Raw genomic sequence first — 20,523 nt, forward strand, 5'->3', positions numbered from 1 at the left:
GCCATTACGGATCCCTCCACCAATAACCCCAGCTTTCCCCCACCACCACCAGCGTTCCCTACAAACACCCATGGATTTCCCCCAGCCCCCCAAATGACCCCTAGGGATCCCCCCCGAAGTGGATCCCCCCCGAGTGATCTCCCCCTTGATCCCCCCAGCCACAACACAGGTGGGGGAAAAACACTCTTCACGCTTTTTTTTTTTTCCTAAAGTTTTATTTTTTATAGTAATGACATGAGAACAGAAACATTATTTTTCACTTTATTATACAAAAAAAAAAAAAACAAACAAAAAACAAAAAAACTCAAAAAAAACCCAACAACAAAAAAAAAGAACCGAAACCCAAGCAAACCGGGACACCGCAGCCGCGAGGCCCCCGTGTCCCGCTCAGCCGTACAAATTCCAAGTTGGGATTATTTATTTTTTTTAATTTTTTTTTTGTCTTTTTTTTAAACCTACAAAAACACTCTTTAAATATTAGAAAAAAAAGATGATTTTTTTTGTTTGTTTTTTTTTTTTTTTTTTTTTTTTTTTAATGTAATTCACAAGAACTTCCATCTAAAGGATCCCGGGATTTTGTGGCAGTGCCAAAATGCACTCAGGTTCAACTCTCTTGCAGCGCAAACGCCTTTTCCCCCAATTGTCGGCGCTGTAAGAATTTTTCATTTTTATTATTTTTTTTTAAACAGAAAAAAAGAAAAAAAAAGGCGGGGGTTTTTTGTCTTTTTTTTGTACTAAAAACACATCCACTAAAACACGACGGTGCTGGGTACATTCAGCAGGAAAAGGGATGGGTTCCCCTTAGGGGAAGGGGATGGGGGGGCATTAAAAATTGGGAAGAAAATTAAAGGAAATTACCAAATGGAGGGGGGGAGGGGGGGGGCAGAGGGACGGACAGACGGACATGGGGGGTGGGGACACGACACCGGCCGGGTTCTCTTCGGGGCCCCGGTCCCAGGGGGAACACGGGGGGATTGTCCATGTGGGGGCACCCAGGTTCACCCCCCCCACCCCAGGGCTGGGGTCCATTTCCCCAAAACGGTGGTTTTTCAGCCCAATTTGAAGTGAGAGGCCACGAAGGGGGTGTCACACACACACACCCCCCAGCTCTGAGGGGGTCCTTGGTTGTGTTTTGGGGTGACTCAAGGTCTTGGGGGGGGGGCTGGATTTGGGGTGCTGAGAGCAGCAAACCCGAGGGGCAGTCATGGCTGGGGGGGTGAGGCCCCGTGGGACCCCACCCTTGCAGCCAGAAAACCCCCAAACCTGCAGCATACCCGCCCCCCCCAGCCACCTGCTGAGCTGATTTGGGTGAAAAGAAGAGAAAAATGGCTAAATTAAAGCACACAAGGAAAAGCCCCCCCGCCCCAGCCTCCCCTCCCCAACCTGGGGGGGGGGGGGGGGGGGGGCAGGTGCCCCCCACCCCCTTCCCTGGGGTCCCCCAAATCCTGTCCCCCAGCCCAGCTCCTCTCCGGGGACAGGACAGGGGGGACCAGAAGGGACAAACCTTGTGCCCCCCACCCCTCACAGAGTGGGAGTCTGGGGTGGGTCCCCCAATTGCACTGAGCGTTCTGGGGGGAGGACGGGGACGGGGGGGGGGGACAGGAACCCTGCAGGGAGGTGCTGTGGGATTGCTGGTGCTCATGTCTGCTTAAAAAAAAAAGGGGGGGGGGGGGGGGGCCCTGGACAGGCACTGCCAGCCCCCCCCCCCCCCCCCCCACGCACCCACTCCGGTCCCCGCAGCCCCATCCTCCTCCCAGGGAAGGGGGCATCGATCCCCCCAAAATAAACCCAAACCGCACCAATATTTACAGCATGGCCAGGGGGGTCGGGGACGGCAGGAACCCCCCCGGTGAGGCAAACTGGGGGTAACTGGGACAAGGGGAGCGCTGGTCCCCCCCAGGGTTTGGGGCGAAGGGAGAGGAGCAGCTTCACCAGACATGGAGGGAAAAATGGGGGGAGGGGAGAAAAAATAAAAGATGTATCTTTCTCGTTTTATAAAAAGGAAAAGAAAAAAAAAAGAATAAAATAAAATACAACAGCACAACAACCAGCGACAACACCGAGGGGCACCCCGGCAGCACCCCCATGCCCCCCCCTTGGTCACGCTGAGCAGCCAGGACCCCGGGCGGGTAGGAGCCATGCGTGCCACGGCCCCGGGTGCCTCCCCGGCACACACGCTCACACGCTCACACACGCACGCCCATCCCCCCCCCCGTCCCCCCCCCATCCCCCCCCCCCCCACCACGGGGACACGCCGGGTGGTCATGTCTGTGGCCGGCGTTCCCAAGTGCCATGGATGCAGAGGTCCCGGTGAGCTCCCAGTGCAGCTTCCAGACTGTACAAGAGTTGGGGGGTTGGGTTGGTTGGGGTTTTTTTGGGTGGGTGGGTGGGCAGCCCCGAGATGCCGGGGTGGTGCACAGAGAGGGGAGGAGGGGGCAGAAAGGAGACATCCCAACAGCTGAGTCCTGAGCAACTCGGCTCATGCTCTGCACCCCAGGCTGGGAGGGTCTGCGCAGGGGTGGTGGTGGGGGGTGGTGGCATTTGTTTGGGACTTTTTAACCAAAAAAAAGAAAAAAGGGGGGTGTGGGGGTATTTGTTTTTTTCCTGTGTGTTTTTGTTTTCTTTCTATAAAGTCCGGAGCTGGCAGCAAGGGTGTGAAGGCGGTGAGATGGGGTGATTCTCTGAAAATAATGAAATCTCAAAAAAAAAAAAAAAAAAAAAAAAAAAAAAAAATCGCTTCCCCTCCCTCAGTAAAGGGAGAATAAATGGGAGGTGGGAGGGACAAGGGGGCTCACCCTTTCCTCTCCCCCCAGCCAAGGGGAGGAGCAGCCCCTGGCTCCCTCTTGGTAGTGTGAGCTCGACGGAGGGGTTCCTCTGGCCCCCGCTCCCCGGGTTGGGGGGTCCCACGGGGGGCTGTGGCTCACCGGGTGGGGCAGGAGGAAGAGGAGGAAAAGGTTTTGGGGGGCTGGGGGTGGGATTCGGGACCGAAACCGAGAAACCAAACAACGTTACTAAGAGCTTGGCTGCATCAGTTGGAGTCGGAGTCAGAGGAGTCCCCAGAGGAGGAGGAGGAACTGCTGCTGCCCTCTGAGTCGTTGTCATCCTCATCCTCATCATCCTCATCCTCGTCATCGTCGTCGTTCTGGGGAGGGGGGCATGGCAGAGAGGATGGGGGGGTTAGCGGCAGGGTGGGGGGGCCCCAGCTGCTGTCCATCATCTCCCCCTGGCCCCCTGCTCACCCTCCCCACTGTGGCACAGGGGGTTCCCCACGGAGCAGGGGGTGCAACCCCATCCCTCCCACCGCTGCCACCCCAGGGTCGGGGGGATGGAGGAGGGACATGGGGCGGGAATGAATTTGCAAGGGCTCAGCTCAGGGGTGCCAGAAGGGGGGGAGCGTGCCGGAGCAGCGCGCGGGGGTCCTACCCTCACCTCTGCCACTGCCTCGCTACACGATCTGAGGTAGGGTACCCGACCCGCCTCGTGCCTCAGTTTCCCCCCTCTAAAGCCAGGGAAGGAAGAGGCGTGAGCTGAGACCAACGAGGGGGTCGAAACACCTCACCTGTCCGGTGGCGAGCACAAGGCACGGACACGGTTTCTGGCCCCAGCGCCATCCAGCATACTCTGATTTCAGTTGCACCGGTGTAAAACTTTGACTCTGGTGACTTACTCGGCATTCACACTGGCGCAAACGGAGCCGAGACCAGACTCAGTATCTCCACCAGGAAAAAGACAGGAGATTTTTCTCTGCTCACTGGGGGCTCTGCACAACCCGCACCTCTACATCCCGAGGCTGCTCCTAACTACGCCCCGCGGCTGCTCCTCGCACCCTCCCCGGGGACATTGGGGGTGTGTGTGGGGGTATCCCATTCCCCTTCGCCTCCCCGTGTCCCCCTGCTTCCCGGGAGCTCCTCCACCATGGTCCTATCTGAGCCCGGGTGCGGACGCCCAGCCCTGGAGGGTCAGTGGGGGGCAGAGCAAGTAGTATGGGAGCGGAGCGGGGCCCGGGTTGGCCCCAGCGCCCTCCCCGCGGCACGCACCGCAGCCTCACCTCGTCCCCGTCCTCACTCTCCTCCTCACTGCTGGACTCTGAGGAGTCGCCACCTTCCTCTGAAGAGTCACCGTTGTCATCGTCATCGTCCTCATCTTCATCGTCGTCTTCCTCCTCTTCTTCCTCCTCGTCGTCATCCTCTGACTCCTGTGGGGTGGGAGAGGGTTGGTCATAGGCAGAGACCCTGGGACACACCAGCACCCCTGGGTGCAGCACCCCATCCCTGGGTTCCTCCACCCATGGAGCAGGATCAGGTGGCTCCTCCCGCATGTCTTCCTGGGAGCCTTTCCCCATTTATCTTACAAATGGCCCCAAAAAGGCTCCAGGAGCGGAAGCAAGCTTATGTCATAGACTACAGGGGGTCAAAACTCAGACCCAGGTGGATTCTGAGCACAGATCTGGGGAGGACCCTTGGTTTATGGTCTCAGCAAAGGGGAGGCAGAAGAAAGCACCAGGGATGCCTTGGACAAGAGGTCTGGGTGTGTCCCCCAGGCGCCTTCCACAGAGAGGAGGGTGCTGTGTGCCCCCAGCACGGCCACGGTGCACTCACCGACTTGGACTGCATGGTTGGCTTCATCTTGGGGTTGGGGCCCCGGATCTTCCCTATGCTCTTACGTTTCTGCAGGGGGAACAGAGCAAAACCGTTTTAGAGCTGCAGGGCTCGAGCTCAGCAGCTTCCCACCGCCCAGCAGGGAGAAAACCCCACCGCCAAGCCGCAAGGGGCACATCCCTCGGGGGCGTTCTCCTGAGCCCGGCTCATCAGCTGCTCAGCCCAACCTCACCCCGGGCTAGCCCCAAGCCCCCCGGGTCCCCCCGGCGATGCTGGGGGGATACTCACGTTGGAAGTGTGTTCCTTGTAGGCGGCCCGCTCCTGGGGCGAGAGGCTCTGCGGAGACAGGGGAGACAGTCAGGGGCAGGGAGGGCCAGGCAGGCATGGAGCAGGGCATGGAGCCAAGAAGGACTCCAGCACAGGGCACCCCCTCCCCACGTGCATTTTTTTTTAATTTTTTTTTAAAGGCTCTTTAAGTTACAAAATGCCAAAAAAGGGTCTGGAGATGGTGGTTCCCAGAGGAAGGCTGTGAGCAGAGATCACGCCAAGCATTCCCAAGAACAACCGATCCCAGAGCCCTCTGGTGCCGCCACCAGGTATCAGGACTCAGCACCCACCTTGAGCCAGATGTCGAGGTGTACCCTGTACTGTTTCTGCTGCTCCTCTGCCAGCTTTTTGTAGTGGTCCTTCTGGCCCTGGGAGATGCGCTGCCAGCGGCTGCCTATCTCCACCATCCGTTCCTTCAGCGGGAGGTGGTTCAGCTCCCCGTTTGACAGCAGCTCCTGGGAGAATTTCTGATAACCGTTCCTGCAAAGGGGGGAACACGGAGAGCGGATCAGATGGCATGCACAAAGAACCCAGGTGTCTGCAAGCAGCCCACAGTAACCGTCATCCGTCCCCACCATGGTCCATCCCATGCTCCCTCCACCCCAGTGCTGCTCCAGGCTCTTTTGCACCAGCCCGCTTGCCTGGCCAGATCTAACTTTTCAGACCCCAGACCCCCAGGTACTCACATGGGAGGTTTCTTTGGCTCTCCCTGGAACTTCATTTTCTTGGCGGAGTTGGTGGAGCACGGAGGGGCCCGCATCTCACTCAGCTCCCTCTGAGTCAGAGAAGAAAGAGGGGTCAGGGAGACAGGGGCAGCGCCAGCCATGGGTATGTGGCGAGGGGCAGGAAGGAGCAAGGACCCACCTCGTATCGCTTCTGATCCTCCGCTGCTTTCTTGATCCACATCAGCTTCTCCTTCTTCTCCATATTGTTCCAAGTGACCTCCATTGCCTTAAGTGCCTTCCCCCGGTCGTTCTGTGCCACAGAACCCCGCACCACATTAGAGGCGCCCAAGATTCCCAGGACGCCAGCCTGGCCCCCCCAAGCACTGCGGGGCACCCACTCCCTTGCTGTGACCCTGTCCTCCCCATGGCTCCCAGCCCCAACCCACTGCCTCAACTGTGAAAGCAGGGGAGATGGTGCTGGGCAATTCCTGCTGGCGGGAGCAACGATCCCACTTCCAGCTCCTTTCCCAGCCCACTCCTCACCTTGAAACGAGCCAGGTAGTCACCGATGACACTCTGTTGCCAGATCTCCTCAGCTGTCTTGGGAGACTCGGGCAGCTTCCCACGCTCCTCTTTATCTGAGCTGTGCTTCTTCTCTGACTGCGCCTTCATCGCTGCCTCCCGTGCTTTGTACTTGGCCTGCGCAGGGGTGCACGGTGGGGGTGAAGGGGCAGCGTGGCCACCTGGGCACGAGCCCCCGGCCACCAAGCACTGCGAGGGCAGGCAGCAGGACGGCGCAGCTGCCCCCAGTGCTGTTCCCATGGTAACACCAGCAGCCCCCCAGTACACACCCTCCCACCTCAGGACTCCCACCACTAGGAAAACCATCCAGTCTTTAGACTGAGGCTCAAGGACCCTCCAAGGCTTCTCAAGTTGCTGGATTTTGACCCACTAGGTCACGAGAGGGAGAGGGCACAGCTGGCAGCACCCATCAGTGCTGGCACCAGCGCCTGGGTGATGGCTCACTGGAGCTGCGATGCTCCTGGGGACAATCGTCCCCCAGCTGCAATGCTGGGGAACAAGCAAAAAGCCCCTTGCAGCAGCACAAGGCCAGGCAGTGTCCCCCAGACTGCTGGAGATGCCCAATGGAGCAGCAGAGACAGGGATGGAGGAGAAGGGTCAGGGACGGTACCAACCTTCTTCTTCTCGGAGAGGTCATTCCACATGCGGGCCAGGAGCCGGGTCAGCTCACTCTCTGACAGTTCCGGCCGCTCCTCCTGCAGCTGCTTCCGCTTCTCCTCCGAGAAGATGAACATGGCGGAGATGGGCCGTTTGGGCTTCTCTGAGCTGGCCTGAAGGAGGGACGTGGGACCGTGGCTAGGAGCAAGCCCACTGAGGGACCTGCCTTGCACTGGTAGCCTCCAACCCCAGGAATAACATGGTTAAAGAGCCATGGAGCGAAACCCTCAAAACACCACAAGATGCCAGCAACCCCATCCCACGTCTCTGGCACATGCTGCCCCATCTCTCTGGTTGCTGCTCTCACCTTGCCAGTCTCTGGTGAGGACTTTTTGGATGCTGGACTCGTTGCCCCTTTCCGGTTGCTGCCCAGCATCTTCTCCTCGCCTAGCACCCGCTGCTGCTCCTCCTCAGGCAGGCTCTGTGTGGCACAGCAGGAGAGACACGGTTAGCTGGCCTGACACTCACCAGGCTTTGATGCAGTCAGGGAACAGGGACGCTGGGGAAGGGGAGCTAAGGCACTCAGCTGTCCTCACCCAAAGACCACCCCAGCCAGGGCCAACGGCAGGCACCGCAAGCCTGGGAGCACAGCTTGGAGGTCCCCATGCCTGTGTCACCCCTATCATTGGGCAACATCCCTCCTCCCTAGCCCTGTTCCCTCCCCGGCTCAGTCTCATCTGCTTCGCCTCTGCCAAGGCAGGTGCCCCGATCCGGGTGCACCCCTGGGTTTTCCACCCCCTGCCCCTGCAGATGCAGCGGGGGCCGCGTCACGTCCGCCCAGGGGCCGAGCATGATGGCAGGCTGAGCTCCGCGCGGCTCCCCCCACCTACGCCCCAGCCAAGGGAAGGAAGCGAGAGACTCACTGCCGCCTGCACAGCCGCAGCTGCTGCCAGCAACCCCTCCTCCAGCACCAGCTCTCCACTCACCCCCGCTTCCCCTGCCAGCCTGGGGGACTGTCCCCACCTCCCAGTGCCTAACAGAGACACTGGCTCAGGCATTAGGGCAGCTGAGGAAGGGTCAAGACTATGTGCAAACACCTCTGCACCAGCACCCATGGCTGGGTCCAGCCACGTTTGGGGGGAGCAGAAGAGGGCAGCATCAGTGCAGCCCCTGTTTAACCCATTCCAGCCCCTGGCCAGGGCTCCCTCCCCACGTTTGGGGTCTCCCACACCCAATGGCTGAGGCACCCCCACGGCACTCACCTCCAGGAAGCGGAGGAGCTCAATCTCGTAGTCTTTCTTTTTCTGGAGGGAGACAGAAGCGTGTGGTTACACAGGAGATCCCCCGCCCCACCCCTGCCTCACGCAGTCCCTGACCCAACCTCAGCCCGCCCGGCACAGCATCCTCCACCCAGACCATCTGCTGGTCCCACACACACAGAGCGGGGAGACAGAGGACGAAGGGAGGTGACAGAGGACCTCCAGGGGAACTGGCGGTCGAGATGACACAAACGGGCACTGAGGAAGGGTGAGGGGCTCACTTCCAACAAGATGTGTAGCCCAAGCTCTCCCATCCTGCTCCTCCTTTCCTTCCCCATAGCACCAGCGCCCATCGGCCTGTCCACCCATCTTTCCATCCTCAGCCATGCACCTGATCACACTTTTTGTGGTACGCGTCCTTTTCCTTCTGGGAGAGCAGTTTCCACTGCTGGCTGCACAGCACCATCCGCTCGGTGCTGGGCACGTCTTTCATGTTGGCCATCAGCTCTGCACAGTACAGGGAGTAGCTATTCCTGCAACCGATGGAGGGACCCAGCATTAGGGACAACCTGGCGCACTCATGTCCCCTCCGCAGAGCTAGCTGGGTGCTCAGAGCCCCCCAAGACCTCCCAGGTGCACTGGGCAGTGAAGTGCTGTGCCAGAGGTGCCTGCATTTGAGGGAATCGAGGGGCTGGATTTTCCCCCAACCTGGAGCATAACACCATCGCCATAAACCTTGCTCAGATTCTCCATAAATGTATATGTAACTTATTTAAGGACCAGGTTAATGGCATCATTGACAGTCTGTACCCATGGTCCCAGAAATGATCGGGGCTCTCCAAGCCAGGCAGAGCCTCGGCTTCCTCATTAGCCAGAACCCACGACTGCCCAAGCCAGCCAAGAGCCTGAAGCCATAGCTCCTAGAGGGACACATCCCTTGCGCCCAGACAGGGAGGGACAGGACTCACGGAGGTGGCTTTGTGGGTCGTCCGTCAAACTTGTCCTTGAGCTGCCGTTCCGCCTTGGTGAGGGTGGAGCGGGTGATGCCCTCCTCACTGATGTTCAGCTCGGGGTGCTTCTGGATGTAGTCACGCATGATCTCCTGCAAAGGCCAGAGAGCGGTCAGGAGAAGGGCTCCGATCCCCGCCTGGCTGGGGCCAGAGGAGGAGGAAAGAGAAGCCAACCATTGTCCTAATCATCTCCCCAGTGGTACTTCTCCCTTCCCCGAATGTCACTGGAGGAGACAGGGCTCAGACTCACTAGGGACCTGCAAGGATCTAGCTGAATGCCCACGCTGGCTATCCGGTGAGGCTAGCTAGCTGCCGGTGGCTGTGGCCGGGAGGCAGAGTGGCTCAGAGTGAACGCAGGGACGAGTGTGGAGGGGAACGGGTGAGGCTGCTCCCTACCTCGTACTCCTTCCGCTGTTCCAGGGCCTTATGAATCCATTTCAGCCTCTTTTTATCCGAGAGTTGAGACCACTGCTTGCCCAGCGACTCTTTCACCTCCTTCGTGGTGGCCTGAAAAACCCAAAGCCAGAGGTGAGGGCAGAGGGGTAAAATCCAAAAAAAGAAGGGGGGGGGGGGAAAAAAGGAAAAAAAAAAAAAAAAGGCAAAAATAGTGTGGCCCGCCGTTTTTGTCCCAGCAGCACCCATCTTGGGGCCGTGGGGTGGCTGCGAGCTGAGCTCGTGGCCAGGGAAGGGGGTGCGTGTGAGTGTGGGGCATGGCCAGAGGTGGGAGTCTGCGCTGGCAACCTGTCCTGCCCTGCCTCAGGCTGTGGTCACCCCTCTGACTGCAGGCAAAAAGTGGGGTCTGTACCCCTGAGCTTCTTCCAGATGTGCAGAGCCCCGTCTTACCTCCATCCAGACTGCTGGGAGCTTCTAGTAGCGTCTTCCATCCCGTCCCCCCCCCCTAAAATTGCTTCTCTCATTTCCCCCTCCTCTCCCCCCAGCAGCGGGGTGCAGGACCCCTCGACACTCACACTCACAACGCACTCCCACCCACCGTACTCACATCTGGACGCACTTTCAAGTAGATTTTCTTCTCGTGGTTGTACCACAGCTGCTGGGGGGGTCTTGGGTTTTTTCAGGGACATCAGATTTCTTGGCGTTCTGGATGAGATCCGGGTGATCTTCCCTTTACCCGGCAGGGAGGTGGGGAAGGGAGAGCGTTACGGAGGTCGCAGGCAGGAGAGCACCCCCTAAACCTCCCCACTGAGGGTAACCGTCACCGCAGGGCTGAGCCTCCACGGGCTCGGACAATCGGGGGGTGGGGTGAGTGGGTTTGTCTGTCCCCAAAATGAGCAGGAGGGTTTTAGGAGAGATTCGAGCCCCACCCCTCCTGGGGGAGCATCAACTACAAGTGTTGCCTTTCATGTGCCAGGCAGGGGCTGCATCCCTGGAGCAGCGGTGGGTCATGGGGAACGCCAGGACCCCACCTGGGTCACAGCAACCACATTCCAAGGGAAGCTTTGGGGGGGAACGGGGTGGCCACCACAGCTTTTCACAGCGCTGGTGGCAGGGCTCCTGTCCTCCCCTTGCAGACCCTAACCCCCAGAGCGTGGCCGGTCCTCCACTCTCTCCCCGTCACCAACACCAAGTCTCCCAAACAGATGGCTGCTCTCAGACACCTTCTCCTTGCTCTTTTTTTTTTCCAGCATCCCCTCTTCCTTTCTGCCTTCAAGACACAGAGCCCATCAGAGCTTCGTCTCTGAGCTACATGCAGGAGGGGAGACTGGGTCTGCCCAGAGCGGGAAATGGGGCAGGGGGCTGCCTGCTCACCTGAACCTTGCCAGGTTCCTCTCAAACTCCTGCTTCTCTCGCTGGAAGTCCTGGATGTATTAATCTGGGGACACAAAGTCACCGGGAGGTGGAGAAGGACGTCAGCACTGTGAACGGGCAGGCAGATACATCCCTGTCGACCCTGCCAGCTGGGCAGCCCGCAGCCCCAGTGGGACTCAAAGGCTCCCCAGCCCACCAGACCAGTCCTGCAGCTCCCAGCTGAGGGTTTCCAGCCTGCCTCGGGATTCAGAGGCAGGATCTCCCCTCTCTCCCTGCACCCCAGCAGCCCTGGGCAAGAGGGCACAGCAGGGCTTTGTGCCCTGGACCTGTCCTGCTGGTGGCAAACCCACCCAGGATGAAAGCTGGGACACCCAAAATGCCTGCCCAGGCTCTGGCCAAGCCCAAGGCCACCTCCAGCATCTCGGAGCAGAGCCGGCCCCCATCCATCCCTCACTCGGACAGGGAAGCCGCGGTGGGGCGTGTGATCTAACCCCAGCGTTAAATACAGATCCACCCAACAGCAAAGTCATCATCCAGGTCCGTCTGGAAGAGACGGACAAGGGACAGACCCAGCCAGCCTCCACCCCACAGATCCTGGGAACAAGGACAGGAAAAGCAAAGGGAGTCTTACTGGTCTGACGGGACTGAACAAGCACCCAGGCCTTCTCCCACTGAGAGCCAGATTAAAACCCTCACCAGGCAGAGGCTGGGCTCTACTGGTTTTACTGGGAGAGCTGCACAGGCAAAGCCCAGCATGCAGAGGCACACAAGTGGGAAGGGGCTTGCTAACTCCCCCCCACCCCGTACCTTTTTCTTTTCAGGAAGCTCCTTGTACTTCTTGGACAGGATCTTGGTGAGATCCAGGTTGCTCATTTCAGGGTGAAGCTTGGCATATTTGGCCCGCTTCTCCATGAAGAAGCGGAAATAGGGAGTCAGGGGCTTCTTGGGGAAGTCGGGGTGTTTCTGGGGAGAGAGGCAGAGTGGCAGATGCTGAGTGTGGAGCCGGCAGCACTGTGGAGGGCATGGCCAAACCCTGCCAGCTCCCAGCTCCCGCTGGTACTGGCGGAGACCTGCCTCCATCCAGCCCTGCTGGTGATCCAGCTCCCTGACTTGGGAACACCCCAGCTTTGCAGGGAAGGCAGGGAAAAATGCTGGGAACAAGGACTCCCTTCCCCAGGAACTACAATATCCCAGGGCATCTCAGGAGCAGCCTCCAGCCATCCAGAGCTGGGGGCACAGCGGCTGTGCTGCAAGAGGGGAAACTGAGGCAGAAGGCGAGGATGGGACCCACCTCCTGGGGACGGCTGGTGGCAGAGCACTGGCTGCCCCAAGGGCCGCCTGGACAAAAGCAGCACCCCACCCGACCCAGCAGGCCAGGAATAGGACAGAGGCTTCCGGCCCCCCTGGTGCTAAACTTGGATGCAGGCTGCCAGCAATACAGCCAGCCATATTAAATGTACCCTGGACTTGGCCTGGGCCCAGAGCCCGCAGCCTGCGGAGCCTTGGGCAGCCGGCCGCAGGGATTACGGGCGGTGAGGTGCCTGCAGGGACTCTAGTGGCAGAGCCACATGGATCTGGGGTGCCACATGGGTGACAGGCCCCTGTCCCGGTGAAGGAGGAGGTCCCCCCTTTAGGGACCGACCACAATTCCTGCCCAATACCTTGAGCTTTTTGCCCTTGTAAGGATTCTTCACGTGCTCTTCGGCATCCATAATGAGCTCCGTGAGGGTCCGAAACTTCCTCACCTGTGGGGTAACAAAGGGCCACAAACATGAACAGGCTGGACGCGGGGGACAGGGCAGATGCCTGCTTGGCACTGAGCCATTCTCAGCACAGCTTGAACCCACAGGGTCTCCTAACACCACCCGGGCAAATGACCCATCCCAGCACCTCCGAGGGTTCGCAATGCCGATGGCAACGTGACAGTGTCGGCACTAATGGCCAAGGACTTGGGGCGCTGGGCTTGAGCGATTCAAACAGTCCCAGAAGGTCACCAGGATGCTTGGTCCCTCTCACAGAGACCCCTCTGAGCCCCGCGCAGCTGTCGATTACCTCATTAGAAATCTCCATCCACTTCATCTTGCAACATCTCCCCCGAGAAGTCCTTGAAAGCCACTTTCTCCCAGTCCAGGTGGGACTCGGTGGTTTTGAACTTGCTCCCGTCGTTGGAGGGCAGGTTATTCTTCATGCACTCCAGCAGAGTCAGCATGTCCTCCTGAGACCCAGCGGTCTGGGCAGCAAAGAAACAGGCTTAGCAGCAGCAACGGGCAGGGCAGCCTTCCCGGCAGGACATGGGGGACTACAGCTCCCAGCGTGCAGCTCTGGACCCGCAACGCCAGGACACGTAATCTCCACATGCTGCCTCTCAAGATTAAAGATCAAAGGGACATGGCTGTTTCCATCACCCTCGAGCAACTTTCTACGGGCCAAAACAATCCAGGCAAAGCTAGAAAATCCACTCGGTGGCAAACCAGAGGGACTCGCTCATCCCAGTACACCATCAGATAAGGCAACAGCTCTGCCGTGCGGGAGCAGAGGGCTATTTCCTACACACAGGAGCGAAGCCCTGCAGAGCGAGACGGGAGCAACGTGCTCTCCAGCCAAGGAGGAAACAGGGAAACCAATTTCTAAGGGGAGAAGATGTGTCCGGAGCAATGGGAAAACCCCAGTGCTGCTTTTCCTTCAACTTGGAGAGCCTTGCCATCACCCAGGACCTAGCTCCATGTTGACCTCTGCCAAGGTCAAAACTCAAGAGACAATAAAGCAAGGGGGGCAGAGCCCAGCACAGCCTCCCCGTCTTGCAGCAGGCTCCCTGATGGAGCAGGGGCGATGGTTACGCCACCACCATCATCCCCTGAGCTGCCAGAAGAATCCCCAGCTCCCGTACGGACAAGCTGCTGGCTGACGGGATGGGCACGTGGCAAAAACAGGGAGCCTGGAGCAACCAGGAGGCCCGACTCACAGCAGCCCCATGCTGGGACAGGCAGCGGGCAAGATCTCCCAGCACTGACTGCCTCATCCAGCACTGACTCTGGGGCTGCTTCCTTGCCAGGGGAATTCCTCTGCTGGGCTGTGCACCAGCTGGGGAGAGGAACCCTGGTGCTCTGCAAAGATGGGTGGCCCTGGGGAAAAGCAGCGGGGCCCTGGGAGCGGAAAGAGAGGTCCCTGGGGACGGGCTGGAGGAGGAGCAGTGCCCCAAGCTGCACACCCACACAGCCCTGCCTGCTTCAGCCTGGGACAGGCACCCAAGCCCAGGGGCTCCCCAGGTGTGGGACTGGCTCTCCACAGTGTCCCCTGCCCCACACCACCACCGGGCGAACACGGGTGTTCCAAGCTGCCTAAGGGACACAGCGCATCCCGGTGAGAAGTGGACAGTGCAAGCCGGTCATGGATGAGGGGAGGACCTTTCTCTCCCACTGCCCCCAGGAATGAAAACAAGCTCCCAGAAATACCCAGCTGTAGCTCTCCCTCCGCTCAAACTCAGTGTGCACAAAACCACCACCTCTGCCTGCCTCCATGTCCTGCATCTGCATCGGTCCTTGTGGAGGGCAACCGCCCCACTGAGCCCCAAATCCGCATGAGGGGTGTTAAAGGACACATAGGACCCACAGGTAGGGGTGGGGAGCACAGCCAGAACCTGTCCCCCCACCCCACTTTGCCTCCTGAGCCTGTAAGGTTGGGGGTCCAAGGCAGGAACAGTTTGAGATCCAGATGGTCTCTAAGGTTACCTCATCAGGTCTGTTAGTGATTAATTGGGGGCAGGGGGTAGAGAGAAAGAGCCCCCCGCCCACCCGCCCCCGCAACCATAAAGCACGGAGCCCAGTGGCTCAGGACGTGTCTCCGCACTCCCAGCTTCAGAGCCCCAAAATGTCACCATGGGGGAAAAGAGACAGGAACCTCCCATCCCCCCAGCACATCCTGGGTGGGAGTAGATCACAGCTGAGGGGCCACCGAGCCCAAAATTTTGTCTTCCTATTTTTCCCATCCACTTTCATACCCCCCAGGCAAGGACTAATGAGGCAGAATCGGGCTGTGATGCTGGTGCCGACTTTACTTGCAGAAATCGGGAGAAATAACGGAAAGCAGCACAGCCGGGAAAATCAAGCGGGGAAGGAAAAGGGGATGAGACACCCCCCCCTCCCCAAACCTGCCCCCATCAACAAGCCCCATGCCTCAGTTTCCCCTCTCCAACGCAGGAATGCCTCAAGACCTCTGGCCCTGTGTGACCCCCCCCACCCCCTCCCCGCCAGCAGACAGCTGAAATAACCACAGCCCACAGGAATACATAAAAAAACTGTGGAAACATCCCAAAAACCTCGCCGGCAGCGGGGGTGGGGATGACGGGGGACCCCACACCCAGCCCCGCATTGCTCTTGTCCCCCTCCGACTGGCTGGGGTTTGCCCAAAAACTCTGGAATTGTGGAGTTCACCTGCCAAGATGAATGGGGCTGTCTGTGCCCTGGGACCGATTTATCCCCAGCTCTCCTGGCATCGGCCAGGCCAGGTCTATATTAGGAAAGCTGCCCCGGTGTAATTAAATCCATCTAAAGACCCAGCGAAGAACACGTGCTCCAGCTGGGTTCGCTCGGGGCAACAGACTGACTGCGGCAACGGAGGGAAGCTGGGGGGACTAGAGGGGTGAGGGGGGCTAGGCTGCACCCCCCGGGGCTGGGGGGGGTCACCCAGGGAGTTTTTGGGTGGTGGGGCAGCAGAGCCCCGCTGCCCAGGCAGGCTGCCCCAAATAAAATGTCCCTTTTTTCTTGTTTTCCTGCCCCTTTTTCAATAAAAGCTGAACCTCTGATGTCATCCTGGGGTCTGGAAGCCGGAGGCCCAAGGTAACGACTCAGCTTTTAAATGCAGCCCAGATGTGAACGGCAAAGGCAGCACCTCTTTGTGCCAGCCCCCCGGGCCCGAAACGCCAGCCACCCAAAAAGAGCATCCTCAGCGCTGCGAACTGGTGGCCACCTCACCAGGACCAGGGGGGCTGCCGGCGCTGCACATGCATCCACACGCCAGCACACGTGTGCGTGCCCATCCGTGGGGGAGCCCGCACCGGTAAATCCCCCCCAAGCACTGGCACAGCCGGGATCGCGGCTCCTCCATCCCTTGGACAAAAGGGCCACCCCCAATGTTTGGGGCTTTTTTTGCTGTTATTTTTTAAAACCGGCAGCGGTATTCCCGTGGGACCCCGGTGTGGAGGGGGGGGGGGCTGTGGTTGCGGGGGGACTCACCTTGGTTTTTGGGAGCTGTCATTTCCAAGTCTGCAGGGCACTCGGCTTCGCCGTTCATCCTCCACCTGCCTGCGCCCAGGACGGTCCCTGCTGGCTCCCTTGCGCACTACCCGAGATCACTCCTGCTCAGCTCTGCAAGCAAAGGAGACCCCCGCTAGGCACCCCCCCCAAGCTGGAGGGGACCCCCAACCCCTGACGGGGAGCAGGGGGGGCCTGACCCAGGCATCCATGCCCCCCCAGATGAATGAGGTACTGGGACCCTGTGAGGTTGGAGGGGACTTGGAGAGGAGGTGCAGGGCAGGCGTAGTAAAGGAGGAGGGTACATGGGGGCGTCCCCGAGATCCTGCAGGGGGGTTCATGGAGGGGGGATTCTGAATGACGGCGTGACCCCCCAGCCTAGCGGGTGGTGAGGAGAAAAGGGGTGCACGGGCAGGGGGACGAGGTTCGGAGGGGCGATGTCCCCGGGGTGGGGTGGGGCAGGATCCCAGGGGGATCCCCACAGATCCAAGGGGGAGAAGGGTTCAGGGGGTCCCCTGTGGTGTGTGGGGGGTGTGGGATCCATAGGTGCGGGGTCAGGGGGATCTGAGCCAACAGGGCTCTAAGGGATCTTCCAAGCCGTGTTTGACCCCCCTGACAAAAAGTGGGTCTCAAAGGAAGGGACACCACGGATCAGGTGAGATCCCGCCAGGGCCAGGGGGCATGCTCAGAGGACAGAAGGATCCCCCAGCTCCAAGGGGGGCTTGGGGGGCAGGCCCGCGGGCCTGGGGGCAGATCAATCCAGGAGGACAGGCCAGAGCAGGCCCCAGGGCTGGGGGATGCAGCTGGGCCTGGGCCTCCCAGGGGGGATCTAGGCCCCAGGGCTGAGGCAGGATCACCCTGGGGGCATCGGGGACTGCCCGGGGGGGGGGGCAGGACCCCCAGAGCCGCAGGAGGGATCGAGTATTGCCCTGGGGGGGCTGATCAGCTCCTGGGAGGGGGAACGCGGGGGTTGACAGAAGGCAAGGGTGGGGTGGGGGGTGTGTGTAGGCCCCACCAGGCCCTGGGGAGATGCAGGGGGCAGGTCTGGGATTGCTGGGGGGGGGGGGGGGGGGGATCAGTCCCAGGGGGGTGGATGGGGGTGCAGACCCCATCAGGCCCTGGCGTGGGATCACCCCGGGGTGGGATGAGCCCTCGGGGGCGGGGGGGGGGGGGGGATGGCCCCCAGGGCTGGGTTAGCCTCTGGGGCGGGCAGATCTGGGACCACCTCTGGGGGGGGGGGGGGATGGATGGGGGATCACCCCAGGGTGGGACCAGGGATCACCCCCGGGGTGGGATAAGCCCTCGAGGGGGATGGGGGGGCGGATCTGGGACCACCTCGTGGGTTGGATGCGGGATCACCCCGGGGGTGGGATCGGCCCATCCCCCGGAGGCGTCGGCGGACCGGGGATCGCCGCGGGGCGGAGGGGGGGTTACACCCGGAGGTAGGAAGGCGGGATCGTGGCAAGGGGAGGGATCCATCGGATCATCGCGGGGCGTGGCGGGGGCGATCGCGTTGCGCGCGCAGAGGGATCCCCGGGGGGGAGGGGGCGCGGGATCCCCCGGGGGGGGGGGGGAACCGGATCCCGCGCCTGGGGGGGGGGCGGGGGGGGGGGGGGGAGGAGGAGGAGGAGGAGGGAGGAGGCGGGGGAGGAAGGGGCCGGGCCGTCGGGCGGAGGCGGGGAGCCCGCACATGCCCTGCGCCGCCGGCCAGCTCCAGTCTCCTCCTCCGCCAGGCAGCAGGAACCGGGTGGGACCGAGCGCGGGCGGCCCCGGCGGCGCCTCCCCGGCCCCCTCCCGCCCCCGGTTTCCACCCGGGCGCCAGCGAGCCGCCTTCGCCTTCCCCCCCCCGCAGCACAGCCACCCCCCCACCCCCCCGGGCAAGACAATGGAGGCGAGTCCGGGGGGCCGGGGGAAGCGGAGAGGGGGCCGGGGAAGCGCGCGCGCTTCCCCGGCCCCTCTCCGCTTCCCCCGGCCCCCCGGAGCGATGCAATGCGCCGCGGCTTGCCGCCCCCCCCCCCCCCCGCCCCCGGCTCTCCCCATCCGCCATCCCCCCCATCGTTACCCGGCCGGCGCGGCCGCTCTCCGCCGCGGCACACAATGGCCGGCTGCGCCCGCCTCCGCCCGCCGCTCCTTCCCCTCCACCCGTGCAGCCGGCGCGGTTATAAAGCCGAGACAAACCCCACCTCTCCGGGCTGCAAGGGGGAGGAGGAGGAGAGGAGAGAAGGAGGAGGAGGAGGGTGGAAGGAGGAGGAGGAGGGGGGGGGGAGCTCGAGCCGAGCCGCCGCAGCCCCAGCCCCGCGCCGGAGCCGCTGGGGGAAGAAGAAGAAGAAGAAGGAGGAGGAGGAGGAGGGGGAAGGGGGGGCGGGGATGCCCGGCTGGGGGCGGCCGGGCAGCTGCAGCGAGCCGGGCGAGGGCAGCGCGACCTCCCCGCACCGACCCCCGGGGAGCGGCTCCTACCCAATCCTCCCCCCTTTTTTTCCCCACCGCCGCCCCCCTCCTCTCCTCTTCCCTTCCCCCCCCCCCCCCCCCTTCTCCGCGACCCCCTCCTCGAGCCCAGAAACACCCACCCACCCAGCGGGGGGCTGGAGCCCCGCTCCCGGTCCGGAGGGAAGAAAGGAAGAAAGAAGGGGGGAAGAAAGGCGAGGAGGGAGGGGGGGGGGGGGAGAAAAAAAAAAAGGGGTGTTTTAAAAAAAATAATCTATATATATAAAAAGAGAATAAGGGGAGAGGGGTATAAAGCGCGGCGGGGGGGAGCGGACGAGCCCGGGCACGCAGCCGGCGGAGCGCGGCGCCCAGCTCCCCGCCGCGGCGCGGGACTCACCCGGGCTGGGGAAAAACAACCGCCCAGCGCTGGAAGCCTGCCCCCGAAATCCAGCTGCGGCAGCCGGGAGGGAGGGAGGGCGAGCGGGAAGGAGGGAGGGAGCGAGGAGGAGGAGAGGGAAGGGAAGGGAAAGGAGGGAGGGGGGGCACACCGAGGCCGCCGAGCCGTGCGCTCCCCCCCGCCCCGAGCCCCAGCGCGGTGCCCCCCGCCGGCGCGGACGCGGCCGGGGCCGGAGCGGGCGGGCGGGCGAGACCCGGCGGCGGCTTCCTGCCCGCGGGGCCTGCGCGAAAACGAGCTGGTTTTGCTTTCCTCGATTAGGGGGAGAAAAAAAAAAAAAAAAAAAAAAAGAAAAAAGCCGCCAAAACAAAAAAAAAAAGCCCACCCCACCGAGCGCAAGCCCCCCCGGCCGCGGCGGGCGGCGAGAGCCCGCGGAGCGGCGGCGCTTACCGAGCGCGGCGGCGGCGGCAGCCCGGGAGGAACAAAGCGCCTCCTCCAGCCCCGCCGGCGGAGCGGCGCGGCGGCGAATGGCGAGCCCGGGCGGCACGGCGCGGCACGGCTCCCCCGGCGCAGGCACGTACCTGCGGGGCCGCGGCTTTGGGGGGCCGCGGCTCGGCGGGGCCGGGGCTCGCTCGGCGGGGCCGGGGCGGGGAAGCGGCGGTTGAACGGCGGCCAGCTCTGCAGCGCTGGCCCCGGGCGTGGACGCGCTCCAGTCCCCGCAGAGACGATCGCGCTTTCCCCCGCCTCCATGGCGCTGCGTTTTCTCTTCCAATCAGCCGGGCTCTGCGCGCCGGGGTCCGCCGCCAGCCTCCGCCGCTCCCCAAGCGGCACCGCCGGCCGCCGCCGCCCCGCGCTCCCGCCGCTTTCGCCGTGTTTTTTATTGCTCTTTGCTTTTGCAACACTGTGGCGAGAAGAAAAAGAGGAGGAGGAGGAGGAGGAAGGAGAGAGGAGGGAAGGGGGGGGGGAAAGGGAAAAAAAAATCTCCTTACATGTGCAACAATCCTCGCCCGGCGTTTGCATAAAAAAAAAAAAAAAAAAAAAAAAAAGAGAGAGAGAAAAAAAGGGGGGGGGAAGCGGAGGGGGGGGGGGGGGAAGCCGAGCCGAGCCGCCTCCCGCCCCGGTGGGTCCCCTCCGCCACGGCGGGGCCGCACTCCTTGCCCGCCCCGCGGCCCCGGGCAGCCCCGGGACACGGCCGCGGTGGGGAATCTCCCCGGCGGGGCGGGCGAGGGGCAGTTTCCTCCCCTCCCTCCGCTCCCCGCTCCCTTTCTCCTCTCTCTCGCTCTTAATTTTTTTTAATGCAATTTCTCCAACTCCACCTTTGTTGTGCTGGGCGTCATTCCCCGCAGCCAATCCCGGCCGGGCAGCTGCCTGCAAATTACCGGCCATCCCGAGCTGCCTGCAAATTACGGGCCATCCCAGGCTGCCGGCACAACACCGGCCGTTCCGGGCCCCGGCACCGGCACGGCCCCGGCCGCTCGCCCCCCCCACTCCGCTGCCGCCCGCCGGCCGGGGCTGCCGTGCGCGATGGCCGCCCGCCCGCCATGGCCGCTCCAGGCCGCCTGCGCGCTGCGGCCAGCCCGGCCATCGCACGGCACCGGCCCTCGGCGGGGCACCGGCCAGCCCGGCCGTTGCACGGCACCGGTGCTTGCAC

At 62.0% G+C, this 20,523-nt stretch overlaps 1 protein-coding gene across 1 annotated transcript; it reads right to left on the bottom strand.

Annotated features, from left to right (window-relative positions):
* Window positions 1-413: 413 nt before the first annotated feature.
* Window positions 414-18,669, bottom strand: UBTF (upstream binding transcription factor). Its single transcript, XM_055697483.1, is given in 24 exon segments — window positions 414-3,142; window positions 4,049-4,195; window positions 4,599-4,667; window positions 4,887-4,934; window positions 5,216-5,405; window positions 5,612-5,700; window positions 5,790-5,900; window positions 6,134-6,289; window positions 6,787-6,942; window positions 7,137-7,250; window positions 8,032-8,073; window positions 8,420-8,561; window positions 8,997-9,130; window positions 9,435-9,545; window positions 10,039-10,104; window positions 10,107-10,161; window positions 10,806-10,869; window positions 11,606-11,768; window positions 12,467-12,550; window positions 12,858-12,890; window positions 12,892-13,026; window positions 13,028-13,035; window positions 16,037-16,168; window positions 18,238-18,669. Coding segments are annotated over 23 exon segments (2,289 nt in total). The 5' UTR covers window positions 16,095-16,168; window positions 18,238-18,669; the 3' UTR covers window positions 414-3,028.
* Window positions 18,670-20,523: the final 1,854 nt, after the last annotated feature.

This window comes from Falco cherrug, chromosome 20 (assembly GCF_023634085.1).
Source record: "Falco cherrug isolate bFalChe1 chromosome 20, bFalChe1.pri, whole genome shotgun sequence".
NCBI lineage: Eukaryota > Metazoa > Chordata > Aves > Falconiformes > Falconidae > Falco > Falco cherrug.